At 48.9% G+C, this 24,162-nt stretch overlaps 5 protein-coding genes across 11 annotated transcripts; 4 read left to right on the forward strand and 1 right to left on the reverse strand.

Annotated features, from left to right (window-relative positions):
• Window positions 1–1,292: 1,292 nt before the first annotated feature.
• On the forward strand, window positions 1,293–4,273 carry LOC112888060. Of its 6 annotated transcripts, none has more exons than XM_025954399.1 (10): window positions 1,293–1,765; window positions 1,892–1,956; window positions 2,311–2,375; window positions 2,576–2,724; window positions 2,814–2,925; window positions 3,020–3,102; window positions 3,205–3,268; window positions 3,358–3,475; window positions 3,600–3,754; window positions 3,869–4,273. In XM_025954399.1, exons 4-10 carry the CDS (start codon window positions 2,606–2,608, stop codon window positions 3,986–3,988), a joined length of 771 nt encoding a protein of 256 aa, XP_025810184.1. In that variant the 5' UTR covers window positions 1,293–1,765; window positions 1,892–1,956; window positions 2,311–2,375; window positions 2,576–2,605; the 3' UTR covers window positions 3,989–4,273. The 6 variants fall into 6 exon arrangements, with proteins under 6 accessions (XP_025810184.1, XP_025810187.1, XP_025810183.1 ...); XM_025954402.1 differs by having other exon boundaries at window positions 1,293–1,633; XM_025954398.1 differs by lacking the exon at window positions 2,311–2,375.
• A 107-nt stretch (window positions 4,274–4,380) lies between these two features.
• LOC112888058 (probable rhamnogalacturonate lyase B) lies at window positions 4,381–7,992 on the forward strand. 2 transcript variants are annotated; one of them, XM_025954393.1, is made up of 8 exons: window positions 4,381–4,675; window positions 4,751–4,941; window positions 5,485–5,601; window positions 5,724–5,843; window positions 5,933–6,260; window positions 6,355–6,708; window positions 6,777–7,189; window positions 7,293–7,992. In XM_025954393.1, the coding sequence occupies exons 1-8, from the start codon at window positions 4,538–4,540 to the stop codon at window positions 7,660–7,662; spliced, it is 2,031 nt and encodes a 676-aa protein (XP_025810178.1). In that variant the 5' UTR covers window positions 4,381–4,537; the 3' UTR covers window positions 7,663–7,992. The 2 variants fall into 2 exon arrangements, with proteins under 2 accessions (XP_025810178.1, XP_025810179.1); XM_025954394.1 differs by having other exon boundaries at window positions 6,786–7,189.
• An 850-nt stretch (window positions 7,993–8,842) lies between these two features.
• LOC112888061 (nucleoside diphosphate kinase 3-like) lies at window positions 8,843–11,528 on the forward strand. Its single transcript, XM_025954404.1, has 7 exons — window positions 8,843–9,099; window positions 9,232–9,369; window positions 9,533–9,570; window positions 9,888–9,938; window positions 10,608–10,775; window positions 10,854–10,966; window positions 11,141–11,528. The coding sequence occupies exons 1-7, from the start codon at window positions 9,009–9,011 to the stop codon at window positions 11,262–11,264; spliced, it is 723 nt and encodes a 240-aa protein (XP_025810189.1). The 5' UTR covers window positions 8,843–9,008; the 3' UTR covers window positions 11,265–11,528.
• A 378-nt stretch (window positions 11,529–11,906) lies between these two features.
• On the reverse strand, window positions 11,907–15,501 carry LOC112888059. The gene is made up of 4 exons (XM_025954396.1): window positions 14,962–15,501; window positions 13,103–13,648; window positions 12,441–12,605; window positions 11,907–12,328 (listed from the first exon to the last, which is right to left on the reverse strand). The coding sequence occupies exons 1-4, from the start codon at window positions 15,124–15,126 to the stop codon at window positions 12,233–12,235; spliced, it is 972 nt and encodes a 323-aa protein (XP_025810181.1). The 5' UTR covers window positions 15,127–15,501; the 3' UTR covers window positions 11,907–12,232.
• Window positions 15,502–22,549: 7,048 nt separating this feature from the next.
• On the forward strand, window positions 22,550–24,157 carry LOC112884836 (pathogenesis-related protein PRB1-3-like). The gene has a single exon (XM_025950435.1). The coding sequence runs from the start codon at window positions 22,805–22,807 to the stop codon at window positions 23,408–23,410; it is 606 nt and encodes a 201-aa protein (XP_025806220.1). The 5' UTR covers window positions 22,550–22,804; the 3' UTR covers window positions 23,411–24,157.
• Window positions 24,158–24,162: the final 5 nt, after the last annotated feature.

Raw genomic sequence — 24,162 nt, forward strand, 5'->3', positions numbered from 1 at the left:
AGTGGGGTTATCAACCTTTGATTAGGAAGATTCCCCGGATGGTTTTGGTTGGATGGTTCTCAGTAGTTCTTAATTAATATTGATTAATTTCTTATGCAATTTGGGTTCATGGTAATTCATCCACTTATAGTAAATAGTTTTAATAAAATTTACCAAAACTAAAAGCTAATGCAGTTGAATCAGCTAGCCTAGAGCCTCATAGTTTGTGTTATACTTGTTGAGTACTAGTTTGTACTCACACTTGCCTCTCTACTCTTCTGTTCTATTTCGGATATCTTCGACTGCTGCTCAGTGCCCGGCAACGTGGAGGATTACGTCAACGGCTTCGACGACTTCTAGGCGTTTTGTCTCCCAGTCGACGTCCCTGTGGCGCCCAGCTCTTCATGTATTCATTTTACGCTTCCGCATTCCTTGAACTGATTCTTGATTCAGTTGTAATGAAGATATTCATTTTATAATTTATACGCTTTTATTCGTGACATGTGTTGTGATATCTTGATAATCTGTTGTATATATGCGTGACTTGATCCTGGCGCATATATGATTGCTCGATTTATGTTCTTATAAATCGGGTGTGACACCAAAATCTCTAATGCAATATCATGAGATAACTATTGCAACATCGCCATCCGGTACTCCCCCTTCCACAGCCTTCACTCCTTCTCTTCAACCTCCTGGAGCTACCCGCTATGGCCGCCGCCCGGGGCTCATCCGGCGGGCGGGGGAGCGGCGACCAGGGCGGGGGAAGGCGCAGGGAAGCGGCGGCCCGAAACCTCACCGCGTGCACCCACCTGCCGCCCGCCGCCCAGAGCTACCCGCCATGGCTGCTGCCCGGAGCTCCTCCGGCGTGGCAGCGGGCAGGAGGACTGGAGGAGGGCGAGTGGAGTGGAAGCGGCGCTTAGGGAGGAGGGTACCCGGTTGAGGACGACGAGGACCCGGCACGCCGCGACCGTGACACGGCCGACCATGCCAGGCTCCGTGCGTCGTCGCTGCCCTCCTGCGTCTTCTAGCCGCCATCGTAGGTGAAATGTTGGTCCAGCGCCCATACGCCCTTGCGCCACGGCGGCGTTGGCGAGGTCACCACCACCACCGCCGCCAGAGCGCCCACGCGGAGCGGAGGCGTGTAGACAGAAGGAGGAAGGCGGAACCGAGGAGGAGGGCGGCGCTGAGGGATGAGGGGATTTGACGGCGTGAAGGACAAGATAGGGAGGAGGGCGTCTTTGTGGAACTAGAGAGGCGTCCGATTTTTTCATCCGCTCGGACGTCCGTCTCTTAGCATTTCGCTTGCTTCTTTATTTTCCTTAGCTGGTTTTCTAACCAATGCCTCGTCCTTTTAGGCTGCGCCATGGTAGTTGGTAGAGCAAACGGAGTCGGAACCTGCCCGGCAGCAGGGTCGGTCATCACGTTGGCGTCCGACCTGGCCTCCCTCTTCCTGGTCCGACCTGACCCACCCACGCCCTTTGTTGCCTTGTTCACCTCAACAACCTTTCCCTTCCTGTCCCAACCGCCGACTTGCCTCGCGCCGCCGGCTCGCCGCCGTCCATCTGGCCGCCCGTCTTCTTCTTCTGAAGTGAAGGGAAAGAAAAGGAAGAGAGCAAACGAGGCCTGCCGCCTGCGCCGCGCCGCGCCCCAGGTCTGATCCCATAGTTCTCCTTGATTTCTTCCTCATGATCTTGCTTTCTCTCGATCCGTGACCTCAGCCCCTCGCCGATCTCTCCTATCTGTTTGGTTCGGATCTCCTGTATCTTCCCATACTGGACTCGAGGTTAGCATTAGCAACTAGCAAGCTTCGATTTTGACTTTCTTGCGGGTGGTCAGTAATTCAATTATTGAGTTCCGTTCCGTTAAGTCATGTGTCAACTTCGCCTAATTCGGTAATCGCTGCTATTAGGTGTCCCCGCCTTCCTCCCTGGGATGCGAGGACAGGGCATGCCTCTTAATTTTTAACGGGATCAGGTATTCCATGATGCTCCACATGATCATGTTTTTCTGCTTATTCAGTTCAGTGAAACCAAACTATAATGCAGAGACCCCTCCACCTTTTCCTTCCTGCTGAAATTACACCGCAACCTTCTTAGCCATATTAGTATCATCAGCACCTTATGCGCATGAGATTTTATTTTCTCCGACAAGTAAAAAAAAGGACTCAAATTTCGCAGTCAATGACTGCTCTGTAGCTAACAAGGTCCTCTGACTGCCTCCCTCACATAACGAATGAAATACTCGAAGTACATATGCTGCGTCAGAGTTCTCTCTGCTACCATACCCATACTCATTAACATCTTTGCATATGTCAAATACTGGTACCAGGTGTAGATCAGTCAGCCCTAATTACCGAGGCACACCTGCGCTTGTGCAATTTCGAAAAACAAATGGTACCTGGACTTGTAACTGTCTCTTGCAATGAATTAACTTTTCAGTTTTCTTTCATTAGCAAGTTAATATCTGGAGTCACAAATAATTTTATAAGGTCCCGCTTGATGTATACTTGATAAATAGACATCCTAATGGAGAAGTATTACTTTATTACCAGCTTATGAGATAGCTCACGCCATTTTTACCTTGCTGTAAACAGAGTATGCCCTTCTAGCACTTGGATATTTGGATGGATGATTTTTATGGACGGATAGAGGTCTTCCCACAATACTTTGTGCCATCAAAAGAAGCTATGGAGAGTCCTGATGGTCTATCCACAAGTAAGAATAACCTGGATACTTCACCAAGGTGATACTTGTGGCGAAAGAGTTTCTGTTGCCGAACTCATTCTCTGCTTTTAGGGGTATGATAACATGCTGTTCTTGTCATGTGAATAGTTCGCGTGTACGTTCCGGGACTCCGAAACGAGCTAAGGGAGCTGCATCTATTTTGCGTTTGCTGTCCATTCCCCGCTTTAGATGGTCGACGAGCAATGAAGATGATGACAAGGTTACTGAATCATCTATGCAAAAGTTTCCTGCTTACGTCTTGCATGCTAGCATGACTGCTCTCTCGCAACACTAACATTTTTCATTGCTAGCAGATTGAATTATCCAGAGCTGAAGTAGAGTCATTACGAACTGAAATAGCGGATGCTGAGGAAAGAGAATCCCACTTAAAAGCTCGGTATGAAATACAAAGAAAAGAACCTTGCAGTATGCAGTTTGTTGAAAAGTGGAGATATTCTGATGATATTATTCACACTTTGTTTATGTTATGACCTTCTAGGTTGGAAAATATCGACGAAGTTTTAAGATATGCTCGTCTTTCTGGCTATCTTTACATTAGAAGTGTATGACCCCTGATCTTTTTTTGTTCCCATTGCTTCATTCTTGTCAAAAGCCTTCAAGACTAATGAGTATGGACTTTTGGTTTATATAGCGATGGACCCAACTTCCTGGAGAACCTCCTATCTTAGACGATGCTGATGTGGACGACTGGCTTCCTCGGTTTGTTGTTCTACAAGGGCAGTGTGTGTACTATTATCTGAAATCTACAGGTAAATTCTTCTTTTCCTTTTTTTTTGGGTGATTTTTTCAGTCACAAATGATATTGGTGAATGCTGGCATATGATGTGCTTGGACCTTAGCTGTCACTGAACTTGTGACATTTCGATGTTTCAGATTTGAGCCCGCAAGAATCTACACTGCTATGTGACATTGTTGAAGTAGGGCGGCTCCCAAACTTTGTGCCAGAAGATGAGAAGACAAGATACGCGTTTTACCTGCTGAGCCGTCAAGGCTTGAAGTTTGAATGCTCCAGTACCTCCGAAATTCAGGTAACAGAGAGGCACACCGAAATGCAGAAAACCTATGAAAGTTGAAAGTTGCCATGAGGACCGGCCTTGTAGAGACTGATAGCGGTAAATTTGCATTGGGTTTACATTCTCCAGGTTGATTCATGGGTGAAAGGACTGACAAGCGATTGCAAATTGCGGGGTGGTGCTGCTGGTGAGGATGAGACGACGAAGCCTAGGAGTAGCCAACAAGTAGAAGATGGGTCGTCATGGTGATCGATCGGACACGGGTTTCGGTTCCCAGCCAAGGATGCTCTGCTCGCCGGATGTACGTACATTACAGCAGAGTAATTGGCTCGTGCTGGTAGCAAAAACATTTTGTGTTATTCTTTTTTTAGAAAAAAATCCTCGATTGACCGAGAATTAAACTGCATGTGTATAAAACTAGTACTCCGTGTACATACATGTAAAGGAAGCAGCATATATATAGAGAGAGGTGCGACACGGCAGGGCATGCATGTGTATATTTCCTTGCTCATCGTATAAAATTCTTTCGGCTCGTGTTATTTTGTGCGGCACGATTGCGTCGGCCGTTTCGTAGACTGTAAAGACATGTGAAAACTCATTTAAAGGGAGTAATAGTTCTTTTTTTTGAAAGGAACGGGAGTAATAATTCTAGTGGTCATCTAGAGAGTCCCTGTGCAATAATCGAATAAAAAAAAGTCTTGCGCCGGTGGAGGCAACTAGAGTGCCCCTGCAAAGCAAATCCCTGTATATATGGGAGGAGCTAGTATATTCACAGAATAGCCATCGGTCTCGTGGACCATGGCTGCGGCACCGAGGCGGTGCCTCCAGGTCGCCGTGGGAGCGTCTCTGCTGGTGCTGCTCCTCGCCGCCGACCCGCCGCCGCCGCCGCAAGCAGCCGGTGGCGGCGTCACCTTACACGCCGACGACCCCACCCAGGTTGGTGTTACTACGCATTGTGTCATCTTAGCTTGCTGGTGCTGACAGTATGAATGTGATACGCCTCCGCCGCAGGTGGTCGTGGACAATAGCGTGGTGCAGGTGTCGCTGTCCAGGCCGCAGGGCCAGATCACCGGCGTCCGCTACAGCGGCGGCGGCGGCCAGAACCTCCTGCAGTACGACGCCGGCCAGAGGAACTCGGGAGGGTACTGGGATGTGGTCTGGAACTACCCTGGCTCGAATCGCAAAGGAGGAACGATGGATATGTGAGTGCCTGCTCTAGCTCATTATCTATAGAGTATATGCATGAAAGAGATCGTCCTCTCACATATATAAATAAATCTCTCTGATGATGATGATAGCACTTTCAGTTTTGATTTTTCAAAAATAAAAGAACACTTCCATTTTGCGGTTCTGTAGATTTGGTAGCCATAGTATTATTCTAGCTTGAACACTAGCTCCAATTTCTAACTAATTAGAGTAGCATTACTCGTGCGGCGCCGACATCGATGTCGATCAATACGAATCCTTTGGATTGATTTGACGTTCCAATATCTAACCAATTAGAGTTGTATTAGTTAGGCCGAGCCAGCATCTATCTCGCTTTGGTTTAATTTGGCCCCGGTTGATTGCAGTTTTCTTCTCTCACTTTATGATTGAGATTCACTTCTTCTCCTTTAGCAGTAGATGCATGGTTGCAATTTGCATTAGTAAATAATTGATGATTTGTGATCACTACAAATTTAAATTAGCTAAAGTTAGGCAACACATACTGAAGCGACTGTACATTTTCGATGGCCAATGCACAGGTTGGACGGTACAGAGTTCCAGGTTGTATCCTCAAGTGAGGAGCAAGTGGAGCTTTCTTTCAGGAGCTCATACAACGCGTCACGTCCGAACAGCCTCCGGCTAAACGTCGACAAGAGGTACGTTCGAACTGGCGGCGGCGCATGCATGCTTTCAAAGACATTATTTAATTTTCAGTACCAACCAATACAATAATTTTGCAAAAAAATACAAAATTTACTGTTTCATAGAGACAATGCAGGCTTGTGATGCTGAGAGGCAGCTCCGGGTTCTACTGCTACGCCATCTTTGAGCACACTCCGGAGTACCCAGCTCTCAACATCTCGGTGGCTCGCCTCGCCTTCAAGCTCAACGCCGCCATGTACCGAGACACACACCTACCCGTTTTGCTTTCTCTTTGCCTTTTTTCAATATAGCTAGGACAATATGCACTGTGCATTTTGATGTTAGGTTCAACTACATGGCGATCTCGGACGACATCCAGAGGTACATGCCGAGCGCGGCGGACAGGGAGCCGCCCCGCGGCGTCCCGCTGGCGTACAAGGAGGCCGTCCTGCTCGTCGACCCCGTGGAGCCGGAGTTCAGAGGGGAGGTGGACGACAAGTACCAGTACTCCATGGACAACCAGGACAACACGGTGCACGGATGGATCGGCGGCGGCGACGGTCCGGCGGCGGCGGCCACGGGCTTCTGGGTCGTCACCCCCAGCAACGAGTTCAAGAACGGCGGGCCGCTCAAGCGGGAGCTCACCTCGCACACCGGCCCCACCTCCCTCGCGGTAAGCAAGCACGCCGCCGCTGCTCCGAATCAATGAGCAATTGAGCATGCGTGAGTACTGAATCCTGATCGACGATTACTGCCACGCACGGCAGGTGTTCCTAGGTCCGCATTACGTCGGCAGGGACATGGTGATCCAGTTCGAAGAGGGCGAGTACTGGAAGAAGGTGCTGGGCCCCGTCTTCATCTACCTCAACTCCGGCGACCCGAACTGCAAGAGAGACCTCTGGGAGGACGCCAAGGCGCGGGCGCGAGCGGAGATCAGCGAATGGCCCTACAGCTTCCCCGGGTCGCCGGACTTTGCAAAGGCGTGCGAGAGAGGCTCCGTCACGGGGAGGCTCTGGGTCCGAGACGCCGCCGCCAAGCAGCAGCAGCCTGCTGCGATGGCCTACGTCGGGCTCGCCGCGCCTGACCAACCTGGCTCTGGCTCCTGGGCCAGAGAGAGCAAGGTACGGAACTGGCCGGCTCCCACTCAACTCAAATTTCACCGGTGATCCATGACTCGACATGCTTGCAGAGGTATCAGTTCTGGACGAGGGCCACCTCCGACGGCCTCTTCAGCATCGGCAACGTCCGGGAAGGAGTGTACAACCTCTACGCCTGGGTCCCCGGGGTCCTCGGCGACTACATGCACGCCTCCCCCGTGACGGTGACGCCGGCGTGCGCCGTCGACGCCGGCGACCTCGTGTTCGAGCCCCCGAGGTCAGGCCCCACGCTGTGGGAGATCGGCGTCCCGGACCGGTCGGCGGCGGAGTTCCACATCCCCGATCCCGACCCGAGGTACGCCAGCCGGCTCTTCCTCGCCAGGGACAGGTACAGGCAGTACGGCCTGTGGGAGAGGTACGCCGCCCTCTACCCCGACAGCGACCTCGTGTTCACCGTCGGCGAGAGCAACCACTCCAGGGACTGGTTCTTCGCGCACGTCACGAGGTGCTTGTTCGTCTTGTGCTCGGCTCTCGTGTCATCTCGCCTAGTTTCGTCCATCCATCCATCATTCCATCCGTATGGCTCCTGATTTGCTTGCTCGATGCAGGAAGGTCGCCGCCGGCAAGGACAACACGGTCGAGCCGACGACGTGGCAGATACGCTTCCACCTGGACGGCGTCGTGGCGGACGGCACCTACACGCTGCGGATCGCCCTCGCGGCGTCTCACATGGCCAGCCTGCAGGTGCGGGTGAACGACGGCGGCGCGCCGCCGGCGCCAGCGGCGTCGCTGATGGGCGACAACAACGCCATCGCGCGGCATGGCATACGCGGCACGGAGTGGAGCCTGGATTTTCGCATCGAGGGCCGCCTGCTCAGCCAAGGCGACAACACCATCCACATCACCCAGGCGAGCGCCCTGAACCAGCTCGTCGGGGTCATGTACGACTACATTCGCCTCGAAGGCCCTTCCACGTAGTGGCCCGTGACCTCTGCTGTACTACTATTAACAAATAGTCCTAGCTAGGATAGCCTGGCCCAAAGCAAGATCCTCTTTCAGCCAGAAAGGAAAATGTACACAAGAACATTAACCATCAATCATCAGTGGCAAATGGCAGCAGCTCTAGGTGTTTGGATTTGAAATCTTTTGCAAAGCACACGCCCCTCGAGGGATATGGCACGCCTGCGTCTCGGGTCATTTCAAATCGAGCGATGAAACAAGCTCCTCACCCATGGCGAGTTGCATGCAGCATGCTAATAGTGTTCCCTGACAAGGAGGAGCTCCTTTTGCATATTACCCTGAGTTTCTATGCACCCTGGCCAAACGGACGACAATGGCCAGAAAACATGGTATTTCTCGCTGCAAGGTTATGAAAGAACCAGCAAGGGGTGAGCAAACAGTTGGAAAAATGACAATTGCGTTAGGCCGGCTGATTTTCTCAATGAAACTCAATGTATAGCGACTTGAATTTGGTTCAGAAAAGATCAAGTATTGTAGTCCTGATCGCGAACGTTGTGGAGAATGGGAAAGACGAATTTATTTTTTTTCCCCAAAGATGAAACACAAGGGAAAGCATCGCATTGCAGGAATAAAGGGGCGGGTGATTGGAGGAAGGAAATGATAGATACCTTACCGACCTTTTTAGCGTTTGCCTTGTGTGGTGGGGGCGCAGGATGGAGCGGATGCCATGCGTGCCCAATGCATCGCATCATTCTGGGGCGAAGGGAGAGGGAGGAAGGTATACTTTCCAGACTGCGTCAGGCAGACGGCGCGCACCAAGAGGAGCAGCAGGAGCTGTGGCAGCGAGAAGATGGGATCTCGGGGATCTACCGATCTAGCTAGCCTCTGAGTTGTGTGACCGTGTGGTGTCCCGTTGCTGCTGGTGCGGTGGGGAGATCCGATCATGCTCAACGCAACCATTTTTTAAGACCGCCGATTGATGCGGGTGCGATGCGATTCCCACGCGCTGGTCTGGTCCTCCCCTCTCCTCGCGCACCGACGCCACGCGATGGCGATGCGCCGATGCTTGCCTTGCCTCTGCGCTCGGCTCTACGGTGGGAAAGCAAGGGGAGGAGCACGAGGTGCGGTCGGCACAGGGTCGCGATCCGAGCTACCCCTCCCCAGGCCACGCCACCTCGCATGCTCCCCCTGCCGCAGCGGCTAATTAATTGGTGGGCGTGGCAGGCAGCGAGCGAGCGAGCGAGCGCACCGGCACTGCGGCACACACCCCCATCCATCTCTCCCTGCTACTCGCTGCAGCCACCGACGAGCACCGGAGGAACCCTAGCCGCCGCCGCCTCCTGATCCGCCTCGCCGCAAGCACCATGAGCGCCTCCAGGAAGCTGTTCCAGACCGCCGCCAGGTCCCTCCTCTCCGCCTCCCAGCGCTCCTCCCCCGCCGCCCTCCTCGCCGCCGGTACCTTATTCCTCCTGTCTCGAATGCGATCTAAATCCGTTCCGATTTCCGGTTCCTGTCCCAACCGGATCGCCGAGCTTCCGAAGCGAGTCAAAATTCCATCTTTTTCTTAACTAGACTGACGATGTGCAGAGGGCCGCACTGCCGCGCTCGCCACGCTCACCAACCTGGGCAGGAAGACCCTCCCCACCGCCTACGCCTACCACAAGCAGGGATCCCACCACGCCTCCTCGGGATGGGGAGCCTTCGCCGCCGCCGTCCCCGCTGCAGGTCCGTACGTACTAACCAATCGATTCGATCCAAACCCCGTCACTCTAATCGAACAGTAATCAGTCTGATCCGATATGATTGCATTTGTTGAGATCAACGGAACCCCGTTGCGATTCTCACTTTCCGACAAATTAGTAACCCACTCTGTCTGTCCTCTCCGCAGTTTACATGCTCCAGGACCAGGAGGCTCACGCCGCAGAGGTAAACCTACCCTACCTTGCTTCTCTTTTTTGATTCGTCTTGTGCTGTGGCCTTCCTGATACTGGGGCCTTCCTTTTCTCTCTTAAATCACTGCAACCTAACGACATGGCGATGCTGCCAACTGATTGAGTGGGCTCCCATGTAATTTTGTCATCGATACTGTGTTGTGTACTTGTGTAATGTGTTACCTATGATTTGTTGTGCTGTGCTCCACGGACATCCCCACTCCTTTTCCATCTCCAGTTGACATAACATCGGAGGATGTCATGTGATTCTTTTGTCAGGCTCACTAACACTCCCCTCTTCTGTGATTCCAGATGGAGCGCACCTTCATTGCCATCAAGCCTGACGGCGTCCAAAGAGGCCTGGTCAGTATTAGCAATGATCACGACATCCTAATTTCTTGAGATGCAATTCTTGATCCTAATAGCCTACTAGCTTCATACTGCTTGTCATATGTTCAGTTTAGTATATATGCTATCGCAATTGGTAGGTATAAATTTTCCTTTGAAAACTTTGAGGCCTTGGGCTCTGTTCTGTTCATGGCCATACAATAATTAATTGTAAATCAACCAATTGCTGCTGTTTACACCCAACGCCTACAGTATACTTGACTAGTTGGCATTCTTTATTTTTTCGTGTGTGACTTTGTCCACATGATCTACCTTGAGATCGCATGAGCAACTAATCTATGCTGGAAACCATTTGGATGCTTAGGGTGAAGCCTCCATACATATTATATAAAGTGAAATCTGTGTCTTATTTATTTAGCTCTTCCTCGTCCTAGTGGGCTGGGCCTTTTTCCTGATTTCACTATCAAGAGTTGGGTGCTCTAGCCCAATATATTGCCTGGTTTAACCCCAGAAAAGCTTCATGGTTATATGGTACACATCTAGTTATATGCAGGCTGGCATGTGAACTATTTCAGTTATTCAGCCCATCAGACGTTTGCTCTCTTTACTCTTGTCTCTGTACATTTGTAATGGTGCTAATAGGACTGATGTGTTTCTTTTTTCCGCTTTTTTTTTTTGCCTCAGATTTCTGAGATCGTGTCTCGATTTGAGAGAAAAGGTTACAAGCTTGTTGCCATCAAGTTGATTGTTCCATCCAAAGAATTCGCTCAGAAGCACTATCATGATCTCAAAGACAGACCTTTCTTCAATGGACTGTGTGACTTTCTCAGCTCTGGCCCTGTACTTGCGATGGTAAGCAGGCCCCTCATCTCTGCAGAGAAAATTTGGAAGCATGGACAGATACATAAGTTGGTCATGCAATTTCTGTAGGTTTGGGAAGGAGAGGGTGTTATCAAGTATGGGAGAAAACTAATTGGTGCCACAGACCCACAGAAATCTGAACCAGGAACCATCAGGGGTGATCTTGCCGTTGTTGTTGGAAGGTATGCTTCATCTAGTATACCTGTGCATATAATCATCAGAAGGCCCTTTTTTCGCTGCTAAATCATATAGATTAGGAAGCTGGCAATAGGTATACATTAGCTATTCATATCTTTGATCTCATGCTTATTAGAAGTTAGGATTCCTTTTTACTGACATTCCATCACTTACATCAGAAACATCATTCATGGAAGTGATGGCCTGGAGACAGCAAAGGATGAGATTGCTCTGTGGTTTGAGCCCAAGGAGCTGGTCTCTTACACCAGCAACGCGGAGAAGTGGATCTACGGGGTCAACTAACAAGCGAATCATTTTGTTTCTATTTTGCTCTCCATTTTCACATAATTGCCATTAGACCAAGGCAGGATGTACTAATAAAGTTGCGACCGTCACTTTTGAGTTGGATTGTGACCTTCTGGTGCAGTAAGGCACAAGGAAGGACGGAAATGTACCTTGAAATATAGAGCGTGCACTGAGTTGTCGCGATGTTCAAATCAAACTATGTATCACCTTCAGTAGAGTCATGTGATCCAATATGACGATGCGGATGTTTCTTTGGATCTATTCTCCAAATCCCTACCATTATGATGGCTGACTGTCTACTTCTGCTTTCGTTTTTTGGGTGAGTGGGTAGGAGATGTTATTCTGGAGCTATGATATTGGACGTTACTTGTGGTGAGACTTCGATGGACAGAATTCGGTGACAGCTATCAGTATTGTGCAATATAGGGCGTCAAAACTGTGGTCATTTCTTGTACTTAGTGCTTGACACTTTGACAGACTTTCCTTGATGATGGTAGAAGTTTCTGTGCCCTTTTTCACCACACAGGGAATGCAATCATGTAGGATAACCTGGGTCCTGTGCCAAGACAGTAACAGTTCATGGCTAGCGCAGAGGCTTCAACGGGTCCATGGTCAAGAGCGCAGATGCTGCCAGTCGGATTCAGATTACAGCATGCCAGGCAAGAGGGGAGCTGAGTTTTATTACCATCTTCAAGCCTTTGTACAGGGCCTAGACTACCATTTTCAGCTCTTCACTCCCTTGCACCAAAGGATCGGATATTATTACACAGGGGAAATAGAATAGAATGCGGCCCGAGAGAAAGAGAGGAGATCAATTCAACAGCTAAACGAATTCCGACGGGCAACGCGGTGCCTCTCCACCTCTGGCGCAGAAGGTGGCACATCTAGAAGCTTCTAGAAGCTGAAGCTCCGTCAAGCTCGCTCTCGACGCTCTGGGCTAGATTCCTTGCAAGCTTTTGCATCGTCTACTTGCTCGGCTTCAGCAGGTCGCATTCTTCGATCTTGGCAAACCTCCCTCGCACCCTTGGCTGGCTGTCTGCCAGAGCCTTCCTGCAAGCATACTGCAAAGCAAAACATTCAATCTGTCACTCATCCTGCACCCATTCAACAAGCTAAAGCCTAGAAGCTATTGATTTTTTACGCTGATGGAAAACAGTGGCAGAGAACTAGTACCTTGATCTTCCTGCCAAAGTTTCGCTTGATCTTCTTCTTTCTGTACCTGGAAAGCTTTTGCTTCCTTTCCTCGGTCTTCAGATCACTGATGGTTACAAGCCTCTCACAAGGTGTCTGAAGGTTTGCTGCGTTCCCTGCTGGTCGAGGCGTGTTGGCTCCAAGGTTCTGCCAAAAGTGAATATGGTAGGTAAGTGGCGAGCAATTTGCTGCTGCACAAGCATCTCCCAGATTTTCTATCTGCACATTCTTCCCACAGAATCGCGACAACGCATGTACTGACTACTGAGGTGATGGGACCATACCAATATCTTGCACACAAAAGTAGCTTCAAAGAAAAACGAAAACTGTACAGAATAGGGAAGTCTTGTATCAGCTAAAGTAATGACCTAAAAAACTAAGAAAAGGTTTCTTTGGGCAGATATAGTAACATCTGAAATCGGCGTCATGCTTTGACAGCCTTTGAGCAAAGCATAAGCATGGCCAATGCAAAGGAAAAGGCAATGCTTTTCGGTTTTGGTTTCTTTAACGATTCTTTTCTCAACAGCTGTGTTTGAAAAAGACTTTTATGCTGTAAGTGCGTTCTTTTCCTCAACGATTCCTTATAAAAGAATAGCTACTTCCTTATTAGCATAGTACAAGAGAAAAGGAGACGCCTAGCAAACCTGAATGTCTCCTTCACTGTAAGCTCTCCTCAACCCAAATGCTGCCTCAAAGTCCAGTCCTTGGAAGTCTAGAAAGTTTGGCCTGACAGCTCCATTCATCCAATCTGCTGAGTTGAGGCATCCAGAACTAACACTTTTCTGGAGTGAGCATTCAGGAATGGCTGGCTTCTCTTTCTCCATGGTTGGGAGTTCGGCCTGTATAAGAACTTGTTCAGCTTGCCTTGGGATTTCTTCAACTTGCAGCATGGGAATCTTAACATCCAGAAGTTCAGAGATTGTCTCTTCGATTGCAGACTTCTCCATGAGTTCCTTCTCGCACTCATATAACACTTCACTTAGGAGAGGGTCATTTTGAATGGTGCTGATATCTGCATCCTTGATAGTTTGATCCATTGCACTTTCGCTGCCAGACATCATTGAGATGGCAGCTGCAACAGGATCAATGCTGAGCAACGGTTCTTCGATGATGACTTCTGGAGCTTTGAACAGGTCCCCTTCTCCTCCAAGGTCATATTCTGACACCAGGGATGGCTGTACCATGTTCCCCTGTTCAGTAATAAAATAGAGATGAGAACCATTTCCAATTGGCTAGAAGATAATAAAATCATAGTAATTAGAATGGTAGTATATAAATGAAAGCCGACAAGCTGGTAAGAACGAGGCAGTCTATCTGTCTAATTGAAATGGTAGTAGGACAAACAGAGGCGACGAGATAATCTTGCTATGATGCTATTTGTTAATAAGAATATATTTCGTGGTAGGTACAATGGATCACCACTGCCAATTCTTTGTTTGGTTTGGTTTGGTTTTGTCTTGTAGGTATCGAGCTGCTGTACAGAAGAGACTAAGGCAATTCAAGGTCCAGCAGTATTAAGTTGCAGTAATAGACCACTCCTTTGAGGAGGTAGACGTGTAGAAGCAATATTTGCAAGTATCTGCTGATGCATATGTCAACTAATTAAAAGTCCCCATCGTGCTCCGGCAGCATATACTAGTGGACATGGTCAGCATCTCAGCATCAGAAATGAAATCCTGGATAAAAACATAACCGAAGGCTGAACCTAATTTGATGCCTTGGCTATCTATCTGCTCCCTTAGAAGCAGAGGACGCCACTAAATATCTGAAACCATGTGGCCTTTGTGATGTGGAGAAGAAGATTCAAAATAGAAAGCAAGAAAAGCTGCAGCCAACACGAGCGATTATTCAGAATAAATCTATTAGACAGAATGAATAAATAAATCACAGGTGACTTGTACTTTGATGGGGTACTCTTTTTTGGGACATGAAAGATTGTTTATTCGGGCAGAAGGCTTTCCAGCAGGTGATATGTACTACTGCTTGGAAGCGCCAGTGTTTTATGCAGCAGTCCAGTCACGCTTAGTTTGCCTAAGACGGTTGAACCTGTTTTCCAAAGCCATTGATTCCAGAGGTGTCCAAATCCAATCCAACCCAACCCTAGCTAGTGTTACAAGTGGAGAATCAAGGGCTGTTCCTTCTAGTTGACATATGCACATATAGTATTATTACAAAGTAAGCAGTGGGCAATTTGATAGAGCCCCGACAATGCAAGCTATCTACATCAAACCAGAATGGGGGGCGGGAAAGAGAGGAAAGCGACATTTTTTTTTTCTTTTCTGGAGACGGTGGCGGCGCATAAACAGCAGCTAGCAATTCTATTTCTGTTGAGCAGAAATTCCTTCTCTGCAAACCTTCCTTGCTTCGAAATTGCACAGAAGCAGTTTTTTATTTTCTTTCCAGTAGTTAATCGATGAATTCTGTGGGGGGAATCAGAGAGCAAGAGGAGCAGAGGGAGAGGAGGAAACGAAATCGCAATATAAGACGGCAGTGCTCTGCTCACCAGGTGGGCGGCGGGCATCTCCGGCAGAGAGGCCGCGGCGTCCATGGAGACGGAGTGCGCGGCCGCGGCGGAGAAGGCGAGGTCGTAGGCCGGCTGGTGCTGCGAGGACGCGAGCGCCGCGGGGGAGTAGGCGGCGGCGAAGCCGAACCCGGCGTCGGCGTACATGGTGGCGGGCTTCGACTGCGAGGTCTCGGGACTCAGCAGCAGCAGCCAGATCCCTCTCTCTCCCTTCCTTCACTCCAACCTCACCGCGTGAGGCGTGAGCTCAGCAGCAGCAGTAGCTCGGCCTGGCGGCCGATCTTGTCCTGTGGTGGTTTGTTAGAGCCAGCGCAGCGGGCGGCGGTTGGTTGCTGTCCTTTACCTCGCCTGCCTTGTGACGCGCGCCCACCAAGCTCGCTGTTCTACCGGGAGTAGAGCGGGGGCGGAGCAGGGGGAGGTACATGCATGCCCGCCCGCCCGACCTAGCTGCTGTGCTACCTAGGCGATGGATGGATGGATGGATGGAGGGGGGGCGGGGGCGGGGGCGGCGTTCCTTGGCTCGGCGGTGGGGTTTATGGCCGCTTTATAGGAGTAGCCCCAGGCCGCGCAGGGAGGAGGAAGACGAAAGCAAGCTCATGAATGGGACAAAAGCGTGGTGGGGCCCGGTTGTTGCGGTCGCGGGGCCCACTAACAGTAAACTCGCGCAAGCAAAAGTTAGCTAGCAGCGCGTGGGCTGGCCCTGGCCTGGCCTGCAGCAGCCTGCTGCGACGACGAGCTAGTGGACGCCGCTGATGATGCATGCCAGGCCAAGGCCGACTGCGCTGCACGGGGAGTGTCCGCACCACCAATCACCACCCTGCCATTTACCAACCTGGATATCCGATTAGTAATTACTGGCCTTTCAGTAAGTAAACTATTAAATTAACTTGCTGCTTAGGCTAGTAAAACTCAACCGATCAACGACCATGAGGCGTGCAGCTACGTGTGCGTACGATCCTGCAGTGGCTAAGCCTGTGAATTATATTCCCTCAAAAGTTTTTTTCCCAGCTAGTAGCTAGCTAGTAATGGGGAAGCCGTTTCCACTAGTTTCTTCTACTTGTTTTCCAGTTTTCTAGAACAAAGAACAGGTGATTCCATCCTAGATAGCTCAATTTTGCACGATTTATTTAACTACTCCTTCCGTATCAAAATATTTGTCACCCTTAACTTTTTCTTACAACTTTGACCATTCGTCTTATTCAAAAAATTATTGCAAACGTACAAAAAGTCAAGTCATGCTTAAAATACCTATAATAATAAAGCATATCACAAACAAGTAGATGGTATTTACATAATTTTTTGAATAAAATAAATAATTAAAGTTATGAGAAAAATTCAACGGTGATAAATATTTTAATACGGAGGGAGTATTACCTATATTTCTCGCAATACCACCTTTGAGTTGTAACGTTGACCACTATGTTAAAAAATATGTAGCTGTAATATCTAATGGATCTACGAGCAGCCTATGAAAGTACTTTCGCAACATAAATATGCACACATGATGTTTACGTTTCCAAAATAAACGTAACTATCCAGAGTCGTGGTTTTAAAAGATTGAAGGGATGTCGGCCAAAGGTTCAAGTACTTCAGACTGGATGGAGTAGAAGTTTTTTTTTTTTTTGAAGCGGCCGGATGGAGTAGAAGTTAACCAGCACACAAAGCAATAAGCTAAGTACGTACTCCATGCGCTATGCATAACAAAATACACACACAATTCCATCCAAATCTCCTGCAATTGCAACAGTGCACATTTTGCACCAGATCGGTGGTGGACAATAATGGATCGGTGGTGGAACCAGAAATGCCCCTGAAATGACTTGCTAATTCCACCAGATGACAGTGACGGCAGGCGCGGCTGAGCCGTCATGAGATGCTGACGCCAATGATATTTTTAGCAATACCATCAACAATATGTAATGCTACCAGTTAAACAAATCAGGCCACCCTCCCACTCTAGCTAGATCATCAGCGCCCCCAGCGAGCTTGCTTGCTTACTAGTTCTTTACTGCTACTAATCAACATCGCTGTCATTATCTGCTTGCTGCACCATCTCTCTCTCTCTCTCTCTCTCTCTCTCTCTCTCTCTCTCTCTCTCTCTCAAGACAAAAACAGGGCAACTAAGCCAGAGTCATTAGCAGCAATCATATCGACACCGGACACTACTACATGCATGTACCTATTGGTAAAAGCGACGGGATTCATATATGGACACACCAAGTGGTCAGGTGAAGTGTATATTTATAGGCAGTGATTTCATTCAATTTATTTGCTCTATTATTGTTGGACAAAACTGTTAGCTAGGTGATCCCAGCACTGCAGCACAGGATAAAGCCTTGTCCACACCTGGTAAGTCAGTAACCACTTGACAATTACCTGTTGGAAAGAAAAGGCTTGTGTGTAGCAACAATCAGTCAGCTGTAGCTAGCACACCACTAGCTAGATGGATGGATACAGAGCTAGCATATATGCGGGAACAACATGTCATCAGCCACAAGTAGACCATCATCTTGCTGGCCAGCCAAAGTAACAGACATCACAGTGGCTTCCTGAAATGACTGGAGATATATTAAAATACTGCATGATTGGCCACAACCATATATAGACGACATTATATAGTAGCTCGCTTATTTTTATTGATAGGCTAACCCTGGTAAGTAAGAGGTGGCACTCATTCACAAGTATTTAATTAGTGAAGCGACGACTGATCGATGTCGTTTTGGTGAACGTGAATGCAGTTTAATTCCACCGTTATTCTAAAGTAAAAGTCTCTGCAGGTGCGTGCATGATTCAGAACGGAAAATCGATTCTCATTCTCAACAAAAGATGAGTTAGCACAGATGGAGATAAGAATATTTGTAAACAAAAAGTTCAAAAGTGCATGCATGGATGCATGGTTTGCAGCCCATCCCAAGCACAGATGGAATCCCAATTCTCTCGCTCTGTGGCCGTGAGTCGAATTCCCCTCCCGCCGGCACGCGGGATTCTTGTGCGCCAGCTAAGCAGCCTGCCTGCCTGAATCTTGAAAGGCACATCGTCGCATCGATCCTGACATTCAGTTGGGCTTGCAACACGTTTTGCCTTGTAAAAGGCAGTAGAGAGAGATGACTTGACAGGCGGAGATTAGCAGTCCGGAGCATGATCATATCAGGTGTTAGTAAAATAGAAAGCTGTGGGAATTCGTCACTTGCAATCTGTATTGGAATGAACATCGCTCCTGCACTCCAAATTCAGCGCACCGGCCACACCTTGCAATTAATCTGCTGAGATTCCCAGCAGAGCAAAGGCCAAAAGGAGCCAAGCAATTAATTCTTGTGGCCAGGAAAAGAAAAGGAAACACTGGCTAGCTAGCATCGTCAACCAATTTTATAGTATTGTCTGCTTCTAAATGTAAATGGGGCGACCAACAAGCAATAAACAAATTGCATGAAGTGATGGGTACTCCTAGCTAGCTCTCCTTTTACGCAGCTCCACGGAATCAGCAAGAATGGCCTCCTCATGCTGCCTGCCATGCATATAATATATATAAAAAAGTGTGGTTTACAATCTCGAACTATCTTAAAACTTCAATTTTCAATCTTCAATTACAAACCGGGTAACATAGACCATCCAACTATCGAAACCAAATGAATTTAGCCCTTTGGACAGTTTCAAAAGTGATTTTGTATTTTTTTAAAAATTAAAAAAATTATAACTATATCTAAAAATTAAAAATAATTTATTTTAAATTGGAAAAATATGAATTAGTATCAATTTTTTTCAAAAATGTAGCCTATCTATTATTGCTCTATTTGAATCTTATTTATTCAAAAAGATAGGCATAACTACAAGCAACCAAATACTATGAACATTAAAAAGTTGGATCCGAATAACTGAAAAGTAGAGTGTCAATAGATATGCTACCTTTTTAGAAAAAATATTATACCTATTTCGTATTTTTTTATTTAAAATGAATTACTTATAAACTTTTTAGTTTAAATTTGAATATTTTAAATTTTCACAAAATGAAAAACCACCTTTGAAACAGTCCAAAGAGCCAAATTTGCCTGGTTTCGACAGTTGGATGGCCTATGTTATCCGGTTCTGCAGTTGAAGATTGAAAATCGAACTTTTGTGATACTTCGAGAGTGTAAACTAGACTTTTCCTTAATATATATGTATATATATAGTCATCCATGTGTTGCTGAGAATAATACATATATATATATGAAAAATATATTCTACACGCGCTTGTACCTACTCCTACATATGTATCTCATGATTTAGGACGTATCTGACTCAATGAAAGGTATGTACGAGGTGTATGTGATCGTACTAAACTATCTGTGATGGTATATACATTGAGTATGTGATCTATGTACATAGAGTACGTGGACATACTCAATTTTATATACTGGTACTAAGGTATAATAATATATATTTTTTATATATTTAGAATGATGGTATGCTGATGGTGGGAGTAGCTACACGCGGGTGTAGATAAAACTCATCTATTATATATATATATATTCTTAAATTAGGTTGGGTGACTACTTGACCTACCCATCACTTGCTCATGATTGTGCTGCGTGCAGCTTGGGCAGCAACTTGGAGGGGAGGCTTTGGATTCCCCCCGTTGGCAGCCAGTGAGATGGAATGGCCTAGCCGCAGCGGCTGCGCTCGCTAGCAGCTGCGGCCTGCGGGCTGAGGGGGACGGAGTGAGTGGGAATCTGTGGTGGGAACCCCTCCATATGCTCAAGACGGCCAGTGGGAGGCCTCGCATCGTCGCTCGATTGGTTCTGCACCAAGAAAAGGAGCAATCGACATCTGCCCGTCGCGCTCCCAACTTGTGAATTGTCATGGATGGATCCATCGACGATGGCCTCCTTTTCAGACTTATATACCTGACGTCGTTGATGCCCGGCCCCGGTCGCATCAACGGGCGGGGCCCCCCGCAGCGTGTTGTCTTTTATGCGTTTGGGTTTTTCCAATCATGCAAGCTTCCTTACGGAAAATTACCGTCGGGTATACTTACGCATAGTTACGATGCAATGCTGAACCAAGCTTTGTGATTTTGTTGCCTTTTCGGATTTGCTTATTGTGGAAAAAAAATATTCATCCTAGTTTGAAAAGCCTTAATCCAGATAAACAAAAGCTAAGAGTCAAGGTTAATTTTTGGATTGCAAAGTGGATAAATCTGAATTGTTAAATTCAAATTAATACGTTACCTACACATTATATTCCTACACTATCTTTTACGGCGGTGCATCATCTGCTACCTAACAAAATAGTAGGGATGATCCACCCTGGCACCTCCTTATTGACATCGCCACCACTGTCCTTAGCATTGTTGTGCTGAGTACCACACTTTTTCCCCACCTCACCAATAGCACTACCACCATACCGTTATCATCATTTTCCTTTTCCGTCCAATAACAATGGAATCTGTCCCTGTCCCATAAGAGGTAGCCATGGTCACCATCTTCCTCATTGTCTATGGAGCACAGGTCGCTTGAGCTCTCTCCCTTGGAAAGCTCAATAGCATCCTCCTCAAACAAGGGTCAAATGACTAATAATGACCCGTGCGGACGCAGAGCAGATCCGATGACACAGTCGAAGATAGGCGACAAGTTTAATGCATTGTGTTAAGGTTAGGGATATATATGGAAGAATAAGGCAACATGACGCATCGAAAATTATGGTCTACATTTGAAGGCTTCGTGAGCCTAGCCCACGAAGTATCCGCCATGTGGCTATGCGATTTTTTCTGCTACAAAATGTTTCAGGAACCAGTTTTTCTAGAAAAATTTGTCGAGAACATTCACATATTCAGGGTAGAAATTGCCCCATCTCATCATCCGAGACTCAACAGTTCCTCTCTTGTAGTTGTAAAATCGTGACAAACCCATTCAAGATTACTCTTTGTGGAGTTATGATTAACTCAACGTGATGTGCGATTGAGCTGCCGCCGGTGGAAGATGCTCCTCATAGAGTGCGTACAATCTACAGTATGATGCGGTTGGATGGCGTCGTCAACCATGCATCTATTCTATGGAGCGGCCGGGGCAGTGGACGGAGGGGGAAGGGATGCATCGCACGCACGAGGGAACAGCAAGCAACAGGGAAGCAAAAGCAGAGTAGAAACCGTCCTCCGCGCGCCGCGCTCCATCCACTCGTCACAGACGGACATCCGTCGCCGTCGCCGTCGCTCGCTCGTTATGCCGCTATGCACGCGCAACAACGCAATCGAATTGAATCGATCTGGGGTTTGCACCGCGATGCATGCATGTTCCACGGCTGACGGGGACGCGAGCACGAAAGTCAAACACCGCCGCATGTCCGGTGCGTGCGCGCGTGCTGTCGCGGCCGCCGGGCATCCATGATCGATGCGCTAGGGCAGAGGCCGAGCAGCAGCAGCAGCAGCAGCTGGCTCTCGACGCTAGCTCGCTTCGATCGCTTTACAGCTGCTGCGGCACGGATGCTCTCCGACCCTCGCTTTTTGCTTAGCTTGTTCGCCGCGCGCGCGCGTGAATCTTTCCATATGCGGTAGTAACCGTCCCGCACGTAACGGAGAGCGCAGCTATAATAAGCTGGTCGCTGACGTCAAAGCCAAAATTCGCCCGTGTCACTTTGTGCCATGCGACTTTTTTAGAGATAATTACTAGTTTTTTAAGATAATCGGTTTTTGAGGGCCCCGAAACCGGTAGAAAAATTATTCAAAACCTGACGGGTCCTGTCGCCATGAAAATCCCCGTTAGGGAACCACCAGGAAATTACAGTGAAAAACAAACAACAGAATGCTTCGAATGGGAAATCGACAGTTTATTCTTCTGTTTTATCTGTTGAGCTACTCCCTTGCGGGTTTCTTGGCGCAGTGAGTACTGTACATGTATACACGCACCTATACCCCGATCGAGCCGGTCCCATATGCGTGCTAGCGACCCCAAACAGGCAAAGGAACGAACTGGACGGCAGCTAGCTCCTACACCCGTCACCGGTGCTCGTCGTACGACGGCGCTGGGCGCCAAGGCACGAAGCGACCCGACCGGTTCGGCCTCGACACGCGTCGTCCTATCTAGTCCGCGGCGCACATCATTGCAGGCACCTATGATGGTACGGTGGGTCGTGCGTGTGGATGATGGCTAGCACGTACGGCTCCTGGACCCTGCCTTGCTAATTTGCTGCTTCGGGCGATATGATATGTAGGGATCTCGCCAGAGTTCGTCTTATCCTATCGTGCTGGAGCTAATTGGTGTACCAATAGTAACCACCCGCGTCGTCGCCTCTGCCGCTGCTAGACACGCCTGGATAGCTGCCCTGCCTGCGTGGGTACCAACTTCGAAGCAAAAACCAGCTACAAATGCGTTGACGAGTCAAAGTCCAACCGGACTGATAGCTGAGGTGTCAATTAAGATTTTATAATTATAGTTGGGGGGGGGGGGGGGTCAAAATTAGGAAAACGGAGCGAATGATCACCACCAAAGCACCAAGCGCGCTGCCAAAGCAACTTGTCGGTTGGGCAATATAATTCGTCCATTGTTCCACTAGCTATTTACAGCCTCTTTGACGTTGACCACTCCAAGGGCGCAAAAAATATTAACAAACACACGCGTTCGGCGGGCCCACACCACCCAGCTGTGTGGCTGCGAGGCCGCATGCACGGCCTCCCCCTACCCGGCCGTGCCGGGCAAAATTAAGAGACATGCGCGCGGCATGCATGCAAAAGATACCCCGCGCGTCTCGTAGCGTAGGCCTCTCCGCCCACGCCCACCGGTCGAGCCACCCCAACCAAAGATCACTGCAGGCCGGTTCCTCGATCGACCGGCACCGGATCTGATCTGATCTGATGGCGGGGCTCCTCCTCCTCGCCGTCGACGTCGCGGCCCTGGCGGTGGTCCTGCTCACCGCCCCCGCCTCCCCGTTCTCGCTGCACGGCCACTTCTCCGCCGGCGGCAGCGTCCGGACGCAGCACCACCAGCAGCAGGCAGACGCGGCGGACCACGGCGGCGAGCACCACGTCCCCGCCGACGGCGCCCTGGCGCACGAGTTCCTGGAGGCGCACAACCGGCTGCGCGCCAAGTACGGCGTCCCGCCGCTGCGCTGGAGCAGCAAGCTGGCCCGGTACGCGCGCCGGTGGTCGTCGATGCGCCGCTTCGACTGCGTCATGATGCACTCCCCCGCCTCGCCCTACGGCGAGAACGTCTTCTGGGGCTCCGGCAGCGACTGGCGCGCCGCCGACGCCGTCGCCAAGTGGGCCACCGAGGCCTCCTACTTCGACTGGCGCGCGCAGGCGTGCCACCCGGGCCAGGTCTGCGGGCACTTCACGCAGCTCGTCTGGAACGACACCGAGTACGTCGGGTGCGGCAGGTCCGAGTGCTTAACCGGCGGGGTGTTCATCACCTGCTCCTACGACCCGCCGGGGAACTGGAAGGGGGAGGTGCCGCTCACCTAATTAATAAGCATCGCGTCGGCATCGTCCATCCATGGGGACAGGTAGCTAGCGCTGCTGGTCCGAGAGCGACCATTATTACACTGCGCTATTGTTGCTAACATACTTGTTACTGCTGCTATTGCTATTCGATCATGCTCGAATTTGGACTTGATATATATACTGTATATTTGAGTAAATGTACATGCATGCTAAATTTGATCGAGATTCTTCTTTAATTTCCTCGGAAACAGAAAATGATCTACCTCTTCGTTCCAGCTAGATACAGTACTATTGATTGGGTGAACTTCAATTTGTTGTTGTCGTGCACACCAAAACTGAGAAAGAAAGGCCTCCCCCGCCGTTGTTGCTGGCTGGACACTGATACATTGATGGGCTTTCTGTTTGATAGGCCTCTTTCTTGCGGGCCATTTCGTCTCGGCCCTTTCAAGCGAGGGTGGAATCCTCCGGGGTACTCCTAGGATCCTAGCAGAACTCTGGTCTCTCCTCCTCCTCCTCTTCTTTTTTTCTTTTTTTTGAGGGGGGTCTCTCCTGTTCTTTTTTAACCTTCTCCCATTAATATCAAATCAGTTTATTTCACAGAGTTCCATTATGGTTAATGGTTGGCTTTGAGGTTTCTTGTGAGCACAAGCATCTCAAGTAGTTCAGTCTTATAGATCTTTTTTGTTGCCTGAATATGATCCTTTTATATATTTTTCTTAGGTCAGTTCGTTTGGGCTTTCAGTTCAGCAACACAGATGGCATTGTGTGCTCAA

The sequence above is a fragment of the Panicum hallii genome, chromosome 3 (assembly GCF_002211085.1).
Source record: "Panicum hallii strain FIL2 chromosome 3, PHallii_v3.1, whole genome shotgun sequence".
Taxonomy (NCBI): Eukaryota; Viridiplantae; Streptophyta; class Magnoliopsida; order Poales; family Poaceae; genus Panicum; species Panicum hallii.